Below are 12,646 nucleotides of genomic sequence, written 5' to 3'. Positions count from 1 at the left end.
TTTAACTGATCTTGATTTCAGTCGGGTTGTGTTCCATTTTTCATCTTGTGGAAGTAAGATTTAATTTACTCGCTTAATTAAACCTCTGCATTTTTGCTTGGAGATTTAAAAAGTCAACAGTATGACTCTTAAAACCAAACAATGAGCTTATTTTGAATGTACCTAATTTGCGATTACTCGACAAGGGGTTAATTAATGTAATATATTGATGTTTTTAATTTATTTGTAATATAATACTTCATTGTTCTTATTATGATTTTTAAGGCAGTCATTTTATGTTTTAAAAGAACTATTTGTCTTTAACTTTCTCTGGAAAAAAAGAAAAAATCAAATTGTGTTTATTTATACTTTTTGTAAACCAATCATTTAAAAATATTGTTATTGAACCAATCACAACAACACTCTTAATTATAAGACAATATTGGGGCACAAAACTGGCATTTTCAGCCTTAACCAGAGATTGTTAAGGAGCAGTATGTGTGTGAATGATGTTTTTTTTTATTGTTTGTGGTATGTTCTAAATTCAAAGTTTTTATGTCATGTTGAGAAGATGTTGGGATGTTTTTTAATATGGTGCTTTTCTACTTATTTTTTGTAAAAGCAACACAAGATGAAGAGTGAGAGAGCTCATGATGTGACTCAAAATTGGATTGAATGTTGAAGGAAAGCCAAATGCTGTCAAGAACTCAGAGACGATGGCTCATCATTTTTCATACTGAATGTGTTTCGATGAAGATAAAATCAAAGAATATTCAAGGAAAAAAAAAAAACTTGAGTGGTCCTCCATAGACAGAGAGGAGGAGAGTGAACCAAACAAATTGTTTTAACATTGTGCGCTTATTCGCTTTTTTAACACTCATGTCTGTATAGTAAATGTGAAGCTGCAGCCAGCAGACTGTTAGCTTAGCTTAGCATAAAGACTTTGCCTACCAGCACCAAGAATACAAATTAACACTTTGTCACATTTGTATAATCTTCAAAATAAAAGCGTAAAAAGAGAAATAATGGTTTTACAAAAGGGTTATTAATGTGCCACACTTTCTTGGCTGAGAGCAGCTGCCAAGTTAAGAAATAGTCACGCGATGTAAAATGGAAAATTTACATTTTTGTATTTCATATTTTGTACAAATTAAACCAGATAAGTGTTAATTCCTGAACTTTAGAGGTGCTTGGTTACCTTTTGAACAGACCTAAATAAGCTGTCTTCCCTATTTCTTTTTCAATTTACAATTGTTATGCTAAGCGAACTAGCTGCTCGCTCCAGCAAGAAAGCTAGTACCGTAAGTGTATTTCTCAAAATGTTGAACAATTTTGTTGAAGATGGTTAATTGATTGGATCTAAAAAAACAAAGACGGCAGAGATGTGGAATGAGAATATGAAAAGAATGTATAGATGCTGCGAAAGGACACTTTTTTTTTTTTTATGAGGATTTGTGAAATTCACATGGTCGTAACAGAAGTACACTTCCACTCAAACGGGCTATTGCACCTGTACAAAACATAGCAAGAGAAGAGTTTCAATCTAGAAAAAGATTTGCTTGCTACTTTTAATCACGAGCAATCTAATTGAGTTTTTAAGTCAAATGTAATTTTGGAATGAAACCCTTCAACGTCAGTAGGGACCTTGTACAAGACTTCACCACAAACACAGTATTATGTTGCACAACTACAAATGAAAACACAGTATTTCAAAAGCGACAGTATTGTAAATCATATGTGCTTTCAACGGCAGTCCGAGTAGGACGTGGTGGCTGCCGATGCTTCCTTTAAATTCCAGGTAAATTGTTCTTCAGCACAACCTCTCATCCATCCCCACAACTCGCACATTCCTTAATGGTGAAAGTATAGCACAACCTTTTACATGTTGTAACGTTTTTTTTTTTGTGTCAAACGAGTGATATTTTTTGCTTCATTAAAAAATAACTCAAAAAAAGTATATTGATGTGTTTTTTCTTGTTATATTTTAACAAAAGTAGCAAAAAATATGTAATTCTGCACTAGGAGTAAATAATATTTGAGCCCAAATTGAACCCTTAACAGCTTTTATTAATACCGTTGAGGCTCCTGTGTTTTCCCTTTAGCCTTTGAGGGGAGCGGTCTCTCTGCTTGGATCTCCATCGCGTTGGCGCTTGTTGTTCTGAGCGAGGCAGTTGACGCATCCCCGCTGACGAGGACATGGAAATAGAAGACGGTCAATACAACATTCACTGAGGCCGTATACAAAAGATGAATTGATTCATGATGCTGAATGACAAATGACTCAATGGTCAATATACAACATCTCCAAAATCCTTACTTGTATCTGTACTTCACATTAGGAAGCAATCAATGTATTTCCCAAAATGTTTTATGTAGATTACAGCTATTCATAATTTAGAATATCAGCTCAACTGCGCTAGAGTGAAAAGCAAATCTATTCTCCTGCAAAGGCAATATCATGCTTGCAGACTGCAAATATTTAACAGGGATGCAGAAATCAGAAAATCGTAATTGAACAATCAGATCATTTGAAAAGACAACAATCTTTAGTACTTGGATACATGCTGAATGATTTTAGCAATTCATTTTCCACAGCTAGTTTACCACAGTCCTCAAGAAACAAAAACACAACTATATTATAGAGTTATTTCATATTTTTTACCTTCCACAACAAGAAGCCAAGAATTGCCAACAGCAGGAGCAACGCAACCACAGTCAGGAAGATTATCCACCAGGCCACTTTGGTGACACGTTGAGCTTTTCTCTCGAGGAACACTGTCAGTTTTATCTGAGGATATATACATTTAAATGTGTTCACCTGTTTGTCATGTTAGTTACATCCGTGTGATGGTCGTTACTGCAGAAGTACGCTTAGAATTTAAACATTTATCAAAGCCCAAATGGTAGATGTCCTCCAACAAAAGCAAATCATTTAAAAACACTTTGGGTTACCTTTGTCCCAAGATTCTCCGGTTTGAGTTCAATATTCTCTGGCGAGTTAGTCAAACTGAGAGTAGCATCCACAACAATGTCCAGGTAGTTCAAAGAGCTGTAATCCTGTGTGGGAGAGGCACAAGGAACGATTAATGTTGTTGGACATGCTGGCAATAAAGAGCCACAAAGTCAGTTTGAATAATTCCTGGAAACAAGATCTCAAAGCAACAAAACTGAGAAGCAGAGATGATGAGCGGACGGCCTTTTTACAGGAGTTAAACACCTCTGTGAAAGTGGTGTTCCAGAGGCGGGAATGCAGAACCATCACTGCAGCACTGTCCAAACCCAGCAGAGGGCAGCGTATCTGCACACACTTCAGTCCATCTGAGCAAGTCTGAAAACAAGAACACCCCTGAGGCTCGTGTGGGACAATGGAAGCAAACTACATTTTTTTCCGACAGCAGCTTCTTTCTTTAATAATACTTTTGATAATAATGATTTCTCACCAAAGTTTTGTATTTCCTTTTTTTTGGAAGGAATGTGAATCCAGCAGTCGAGAGCGCTTCATGTTCGGTTTCATGTTCGGCTTCACGTCTTTTCCTTTTGGAGTCATGCCAGCCCTTGATATCAAACAACATCAGGTTAAGTGGTTATTAGTACAGAGCTCGCTTGTATTTTGATTAATTGAATAAATAAAAAGGTAGAGGTGTGCATTACCTTTACATGTTTAAGTGGATTGACCTCATCCACAGGTGAGCAGGGGACAGACTGCACACCTTCACTGCTGATCTGAGTCAAGTACAGAAGCCATTTTCCTACAGCGTTCTCCTTTGGCCAGTGGATGTTTAGTGATGCATTGGCAAAATATTTCAGTGGTCTGCCCAAATTTGTTATCTGGTAGACAAATAAGAAATTAGAACAGTTTCCTTTGAGCTTTATTTGCAGGATAAAAAAAGCAATTAAATGCATTTTAAAGTGAGTGAGCAACAAATGGTGGCTCACCCTGAATTCAAATTGAACTGCAGTTCCAATTTCCTCCACCGATGTTATGGCGCTCTCACCCCTCCAGCTTTCCCCAAGTGACACTTGAGAGGGCCTGGCTCGTCTGTCAAACAAAGATAGACCTCAATGTTATTATTCTTTGATCATTAAAAAAAAAAAAAAAAACTGTCAGTCTGCACAAAAGAAATAGCATAAATACAAAAAACACAGGGTAATTTATATTTGTGTTTGAATGACAAAACTGTAATAAAAAAACATGAACACATCAATCTACTTACCCATATACTTGGAGCTCCAGCTCAAAAACCACTTTGGCTAATGCCTCAACTGGTTGTATAGTCTGCATACTCGTCCTGCGTCACAGGAATAACACAACATGCTGATTCATAATCATCTAAAGCCCACTGATCAATAACCGATTAACCTACTTACGTTTTAAGTTGCAGAGTGACGTTGACGTCTTTTGTACTCAGTGAGATGCCAGATGTTGCAAGTATGACATAAAAAGTAACCTGAAGGGAACAATGCTACCATGATACAGTACTCGCAAATGTTACTGGACTCAAGTGGAGGATACTGAGCCGTTCTACTCACTTCTGCGTCTCTTTGGAGCGGGTTTCCCAGTTCACAGTCTATTAGTGTTCCTTTGTCATTGGCTGTACAACTCACTTGTGTCTCCTTTGAACAAATACATGCAGAAAACAAGGACATTTATCTGTGTTGGAATGTAGAGCCTCCTGTCGTCTTGGGGTCAAAATGACCCGTGTACGAGTGTATATGTATGTGTGTTGATGGGTCATTTTGACCCCAAGACGACGGGAGGGTAAAGACAGATATTACACTTTTTACTCCAGATCTATATGTGATTACTTTAAATAGTAGTTACTATACAAATTTACAGAAATAAGACCCACCTTTACTGGCTGCATTGTTCAAATTATTATTTTATATTAGCCATGTTAAAAAGGTTCCCTTTCTCCCTTCTATAGGCCCTGTATTCCAATTTCAATTATTATGGGATATAAATTAAACAAACTTGTTTAGTTTGTTTGTTTTATGTGAACCTAAATACCTGAAAGGATTTTTTGTTGTTGTTTTACCTGGAATGATCTCAATCAAGGAGACTGTAAACCGATTAATGATGTCCTCTTAGCAGTATTGAGCGCCCTTAGATAGTAACTTAGAAACCGTTTATTGATTGTATTTCAATTAGTTTGTATGATGTGGAAGCCTGCTGTTTCGCTCACCCTCATCAGCCTCGTCTTACCCTCTGGTGAGGTTGTGGCATTTATGAACAAAGCGTTAACCTCTGGTAAGGTGAGGCCGAGGCGGTCAAAGTCCATTCATTGGACAAAGGGAAGGGAGGAGTTAGCAGCTTGCCATGAGGTTCCAGCCTCACCTTACCAGAGGTTAAGGTTTTTGTTTAGTTTTCTTTTTCTTTAGTTTAATCTAGTTTTATTGAGATTCTAAATCTGAATTTCAAATGTTTTTTCTTGATATATGACACATACTTCTGCATACCGTTTTCTGGTGCCAAACCACCTCATCTGCTCTTTATATGGGGTGGCGGCGCTACAAGTCACACTAATAATAATATTTGAATATTGTTCTTCACTACGGAGTATTTCTATACTTACTGATGCTGCACTGTAGACAATGGAGGAGTAATGAAGAGTATCCGGGAGGCTGATGACTGAGTGACTCTGGTGTGCCTCGTCCCCGTTTCTGTTCGTCACAATGATCTCCAGAGCTATGTCTTCTTCAGAAGGAGTGATGACTGCAACACCAGCCTCCCTACAGACATGACATCAATCAAACATATTGCTCTGTGTTGTGGGACCAAAGATAGTTCTCATAGCTTTGTTTTTGAGTTTGTTTAGTCTACCTGTTTTTTTCCCCTTACCTGCTGAGTGATTTGAAAACATCTTGATTATTTTGTGTTTTTCTGGAACAGAATGTGTACTGTAACTCAAGGTTACTTAGGCAGATGTTGTCTGTGCCACAGCCCTTGTTTATTAAGAAAATCTAGGAAAAGCAACAGAACAGAAAGAGCTTCTTTACATTCGTCAACTTTTTTTTTATCTTAGACTTCCAATGTCTTCTTATATCTCTCAGATAAATTGACATGTTTTACAGTCTCAGTGTTTGTGCGGACAAAGAGACATACGCTTGTACCTCTGAGACGATGCTTTTTTGCCCGAAGAGGTTGAGGACAGGAGTAACGTCGGGCAGATCTTCACTCGTCCCGCTGGTCTGACTGGAGCTCCGCAGAGACACAGTGACTGACACAGGGATACTGTGCAGCCGGTCCTTAATATCACGCTGCGACAGAGGAGGTGCATTTTAGTTTCATGTGTATAGCCGGGCATTTGATGGGTCTCTTTAATAAGGGGCAATGCACAGCGAAACAGTACCAGAAGTTGTAGTTGGGTGTCAGTACAGATTTGTCTCTTCTGTCCAGGCAGCTCTAGTTTTCCTTGAGATGAACCCAGAACATCCACTCTGTGAGGAAGCCTCATTTCTTTCCTCTCAGCATCAGCCCCGAACTTGTAGTTGAGCACTGTGAAGGAAGCAGAAGATTATACCAACATATACTTATGCTGGTTAACACACTGTTGCAGCACTTTTTAAAGTCTGACAAATTGCTATCCCAAAAGGCCACAAGTAGTATTATTATAACATCAACCATTAATACCAGTATTACTTTCTATTACAGGAGCTGCTACTGTTCCAACTTCAACATCTACTGCTAGTTATACCAATATTAGTGCAAATAATAACTACATGTTTATTACATTCATTTGTTTTTAATTCTAAACTTGAGTATTTCAAGTAAACACAAAACATCATTCCCTTAAATTTGACATTAAATGTGTTTTTAATCAATGATCTCACTTATACACTGGCTATACAAATAGTTATTTAACTATATCCATACATCTATTTTCAAAAGCATATCACAAAGACAATAAATGTCTCAAAACCTTATATTTAGTTTTAAGAATATTGAAGTAACAGGAAAGAAACTTACTCAATTTATGGTTGAACGATGCTGGATGTGCCGTGTAGGTAAAGCACGCCTGAGCTGTAAAGTAACTTTACAGAAGTGTGTTTAAAGACACAGAAGTTCAAAAGCCGTCCAGGTTCCAGTTGGATCAAGTTGACATTTGTGTTTTTATTTATCTTACCATGTGCGTTCATCACATTGTTCCTTTGCGATGTCTATTTCAGCGGGCGTTACCTCCAGAGAGCTGCTGACACTGACCACTGGCCTTGCTCTAAAACAGAGACAAGATATGGTATGAAGAAACATAATAGTTGTAAGAAATATGTTGGCCCTGATGCCAATTTATATTGGCATATTTATTAATATGGACCTTTTAACAGTGTCTGCATTGCGCAATCCAAGATGGCCTAATACGAAAATAGGTGTGTGAATAATCTTAAAAACACAACGGAAAAAAGGATAAAGGAAAATGTGTCAAAAACAAATTGACATAAGACACAAGCAAAGAAAAAAGGATGAAAACTAAGTCTATAAATTTGATCTGTACATCTATTCTGGGATGTTTTATCCGAACAGTTTAATGTACAGTCAAACCATGAAGCTCGATATTATATTTGATCTATATTGGGTTGTATGCTTTACATTAAGTTTGAATCATCACCAATGTAGAAAAAAAAGCAGATGTGTATTTTTTTGCTCCATCTCCAAATGTTTGTGCTGTAACATTACCTGAACACAAAGACAGAATCAGACAGAGATCCCACAGCCAGGTCAGGGTACTGATTGTTATCCACGTCCAAGTTGCCCGACAGAGAATATCCAAACAGTGTAACTTTATTGGATCCCGATGAGAGTACCTGAGGGGGTCAAAATACGATGATATAAAATTATGTTCAACCACAGATTTGAACTGGTGACCTTAACATTACCTCACCTGCACTGGCTTCTTGATGATGCCATCTGATGAACCGTAGTAAAGGTATACTTGACCAGAACCGTCATAAGGTGCCCCCACGGCAACATCTGTGAAAGATTAATAAGTACAAAGTGGGATGACAACATGAGTTGGAGACAGAGATAGTAACTGCATCATACATTTTATTTACAGTCTGTCCACACCTGAGTCTAAAATACCAAAACACATTATAATAACTACATGTAGTTGACTAAGCATTTGTGTCTTCTGCCGTTCTGTTATTCAGGATGTTCCCAAGCTTTTGAGTGAAATATACAACTTCTATAAAACATCCTCCTTACAAATTAAAAGCCCAATTCAAAAGGTAATAAAGTGATAGATCAAATTTGACCTCCCTGGCTCCTCTCACTCTGGCTTTTTCTTCTCCAGCATTACTTGGCCTGGTCTGACCAGTAGCTTATAGTGGGTCAGGTTTTAAGATGGGTATTGTGTGTTTTAATATGAATACCATATCCTGTAATGACCCCTTGTGTCCACAGAGGTCGCTGCTCAGCAAAGGTTACATGGTCTAATTTTCAGTAGTCAAATGAGAATTGAGTATTTAATGATTAAGGCAAGTTACTTTCTTATTGTCTGTCTGTTTAAGAAGCGAATGATAAATTTCGATGATTTTTAAGTGTCACAACCTCCATAACCATCTTGATTGATGTCTCCTACGTTTTCCACTGCGAGGCCAAACATTGAGTCTTTGTGTCCAAGAAGTTGAGTTGGAACAATTTTCTCCCAGTCTTTTCCTTTGCTGTTGATATAGATGTAGACTGCTCCTCCAACCAAACCATCTTTAACAAAGAACTCTGGCGCTCCGACAGCGAGGTCCTCCCACCTGCACACACCAAAGCAACACAACTCTAACCACAATCTCATAATAATTGTACAAACAGGGAGAAATGTTTGTTTTGGCACAATGCTAACATAGTTATATGAATTATGTAGAAAATGTCTGTGACAGTATGACACATCTCTGAATGTTGATGCAAATAAGGTAGATACAAGTATGGATTTAAGATTTAAAGATGTTAAGACAGGTCTTACAGCTCTGCAAGCTGCCTTCATAAAAAAGGTTTACAAAGCAAACTTTACGCCACAATGTGAAAAAGGAATGAATAACTCTATTAGAAAAACGTTTTATTTTACTTACTAGTATGGCTCAAATATACAATTATAAAAGAAGGAATGGTCATGGCATGAACTGCAAACATTTACATATCACATTTTATCCAATGTGGCCAAGATGGAAAATGTGGTCAGCAAACTCATGGCTCGCTGACCATTAGATTTGGATATTAACTTGATATTTCTTGTTTGTAGTACCAAAATTTGACAATCCACGAAAATCTGGCAAATTCTTTGGGCAATTTTTGACCTAATGCTGGTGCTGATTAAAGGTCATGGAGTAAACAAATCATGAGGAAACATCCTCTGGTAACCATGACTATTCATACAAATATCATGTCAGTGTAGACTTTTATTACAATGTGATTTTACTTTAAATCCAACCATATTATAGGAGAGGATAGGATTGATAGACTGACAGACCTGTTAAGCCGATGCAAAAAGCAAATTAGTGTAAATAAAAGTCTTATGTAAACCTACCCATCACCATTTAAATCCACCACAGCCACATCGTAGCCAAAGGAGGAGGCCAGGCCTGGACCTGAGAGGATTAACTCCACAGACAAACTTCTCTGTGCCTCAGGATCCGCCATAAGAAATGCCACCTGGCCGCTGTAACCGCCTCTGGGCGCTCCGGATACGATGGTCAGCTCCCCCTGTCTGAGGAGGGCCATACCAGAGTCAGTGGAGAATCCTGGAGACAGAATGACGCTGTTCACGAGGATGTTACATCCTATAAAAAGGAATACAGATAGACTTTTAAGGTACTGACTCAGACCGGACTAGAAACTGACCCAGGTAGCTGTTTCTTTGGAGAGGAATGAGATCCATGTTGAACTGGTCAATATCCCCAGTCTCACGAGGATCTGCACTGGAGATGTCCAGGTTATCCAAAATCTCCATTCGTACGATTCCTTCAAAACAGCGAAAAACAGAATACAACTTTAAATGCTGAAAGACAAGATTTTATTTTAAGAAACATGCAGGATTGTAATGTATGTGTTAGCACATAAAGCTCTAACTCATGGCATTGTGGGCCAAAACAAGGACATTATAAAAAAGTATATATAAAATACAAGTATATATATATATATATATATACACACACATATATACATACATACATACATACATACATACATACATACATATACACATATACATATATATATATATATATATATATATATATATATATATATATATATATATACATACATACATATACACACACAGACAGTATACATGTATCCCTGCTTCAGGTTGTATTGTTGGAAAGAGCAAATGTTTACAAATAAAAATATTTTTGAACCCTGAATTTGTTATAGTTTCTTTAAACACAAAGAAAGAATGAACATCCAATCTGTATGTAATGTGATGACTATAGGCATCTATATTGTATGCTTGTTAATTTAATTTGACGTAACGAACACCTGGCGGTGCCACTAAAAAATCAATCTTACCTTTCCACTGATACGCTCCTGGTGCTCCAAATAACAGAGATATGTTGTCCTTGGCAAAAGATGCTCCATGACCCTGTTGGCAGTATGCAAACCAGTCCGGGTCCTTTTGACGTCTGGACAAGTGTTCGGAGTCACAAACCACCCGCCTCCACGTCCTGTCCTCCTTCCCGACCTGCAGGTCGTCTCCTAAGAGGTAACACTGACCCGTCACCAAGCGAGGGACATGAAGGCTCGGGCTCGGGCTCCACTGCTGGTATCGATGAGCACAAGTCTACAAGGGAATGATGATCAAATTACTGTGGGATTTTTGAAAGTTTTTTTTTATTGTCAGCTGAACGAGAGGATTGCTTGCTCACCATTACATTTTTACCAGGACCTTGGCTCGTCACTCTCACTCCCATCCACTGGTTGTTTATGCCTTTACTATCGAGGAACTCTGGGAAAATAAACATGTTGAGCTCATCATGAGGCAGTAATTCGGTATTGTTGCATTCAGTAGAAGTGGTACTCAGATCTTTTACTTCAAAAGTACCAATATTACAATAGTGCAAGCCCTGCATTAAAAGTATTGTAATATAATGGAGTATTTATCTGCAAAATGTACTTAAAGTATCAAAAGTAAAAGTATTCTCTCTGCAGTCAAATGGGCTGATATATTCTTATTAATGTCATCATTAGATTTGAAAAACTGATGTATTAATGTATAAGCCGGATTTGACCCCTGTACCTGTTCGAAGTGGAGCTTGAACTATTTTATATACAGTTATTTAAGGTAACTGTCGCACGATAAATCAGAGGGGTCGTGTGTGATAATTAATGAGAAAGTAAAAGAGAAAAAACTAAGTTCTGCACACAAATCTGTATTTATGTGATGAAATACTTGATACTGTTAAATTTCTGGGCCTCTAATTCAAATAGAAACATGCAACATTTCGAAGGGAAAAGGACGCTTTGGTGGTACTGCTAACAACTCATAGACATCCGAAATGTGACAAGACACTACTTCTTTGCTATTCATAAGCCAAAATGTCATGATAACCCTAATCTTTAACAATGTATTTTATTACTGGGCAAATCAATATAGTGGTCAAAAGAAGGCACAACAGATTCCCCCCCCAACTATATTTTTTTATTCACTATTATAGATTTTTTATTTTTTATAATCCTATGCGTCATGTGCACAGTCTATGACTATAAATATCTCCTTTTTAAATAATGCTGCAAAATCGGCATTGCTGCCAAATCAGATTGGCATCTTATCTTTCCTATCTAAAAAGTACTATATTTCCCTTGTTGTAGAAGTAGAAAGTATTTTCAAGGCCCTCAAGTAAATTATATGTACTTATTGTAATTTAATACATCATATTAAATCATACAAAGCTTGATAAACAAACCTTCGTTATCAAACTCAATGGGCTGGCAGCGCTCGGATGTTTTAGTAAGATCACACTGGTAAACAACACCTGTAACATTTACTTGGTTCTGGTGTTTTGATCGAGGAGCTCCAACCAGCAATCTGGGGAGAAATACCTCAACAGTTGAGACACAGAATTTGACTTAATTTACTCAAACTTAATATCATTTTCACTCACAGGTTCTTTTTGGCCGGGTTCAGCTGCTGGTGGAAGGCAACCGAAAATCCAAACATGCTTCCTGGATCTCCATTTCTCTGCAGCACATTCTGGATGTCCAGATTGAAAGCTGCAACATTAAGAGTCCGGAAGTCCCAGAAACTCAACAGATACACCACGTGCCAGTGCTTTGCCATGATTTCGTTTAAAATGTGTAATCTGCTCTTTCTTGTGCTGTGCCTGTGCTCTCAGAGAGCACTGAGGGAGTCTAAGCCCTCATAGAAAAGGGATTGGCTTTAGCAGGTGCTAACTGCCTCACTGTAGAGTGTAGACACAGAAAGAAAAGGTGTGGTGGCAATAAATGTATCGTTATAGTGGCAAAGCAACTCACCTGCGTTGATAACTGTAGTTAATATTTACCAACTTCTGCTTTGATGAATGTCGAACTTGAGACACAGCCTCTGAGCAAAAGTCTCCTCTGCTGGCAGTGTGATGACATTTGATCCTAAAATGCAAAACATGCACAAAGAATGTTAACAATAAGAGCGTCAACAAACACATGGCTGGATGCACCGGAAACGTGCCCTTGTATTTACTCTTA

At 37.8% G+C, this 12,646-nt stretch overlaps 1 protein-coding gene across 1 annotated transcript; it reads right to left on the bottom strand.

Annotated features, from left to right (window-relative positions):
- Nucleotides 1-2,077: 2,077 nt before the first annotated feature.
- On the bottom strand, nt 2,078-12,242 carry LOC306745764 (integrin alpha-6-like; the record flags this gene model as incomplete). Its single annotated transcript, XM_079228603.1, has 25 exons — nt 2,078-2,164; nt 2,642-2,767; nt 2,932-3,036; nt 3,197-3,307; nt 3,420-3,533; nt 3,631-3,807; nt 3,916-4,018; nt 4,194-4,268; nt 4,348-4,427; nt 4,510-4,593; nt 5,553-5,709; nt 5,819-5,940; nt 6,091-6,237; nt 6,330-6,475; nt 6,947-7,011; nt 7,104-7,193; nt 7,652-7,779; nt 7,857-7,945; nt 8,525-8,721; nt 9,492-9,705; nt 9,806-9,925; nt 10,475-10,745; nt 10,831-10,910; nt 11,869-11,990; nt 12,067-12,242. 25 exons carry the CDS (start codon nt 12,240-12,242, stop codon nt 2,078-2,080), a joined length of 3,186 nt encoding a protein of 1,061 aa, XP_079084729.1.
- Nucleotides 12,243-12,646: the final 404 nt, after the last annotated feature.

This window comes from Taurulus bubalis (genome assembly GCF_910589615.1).
Source record: "Taurulus bubalis genome assembly, chromosome: 13".
In the NCBI taxonomy this organism is placed as follows: domain Eukaryota; kingdom Metazoa; phylum Chordata; class Actinopteri; order Perciformes; family Cottidae; genus Taurulus; species Taurulus bubalis.
This window is presented reverse-complemented; position numbering and strand designations above follow the sequence as displayed.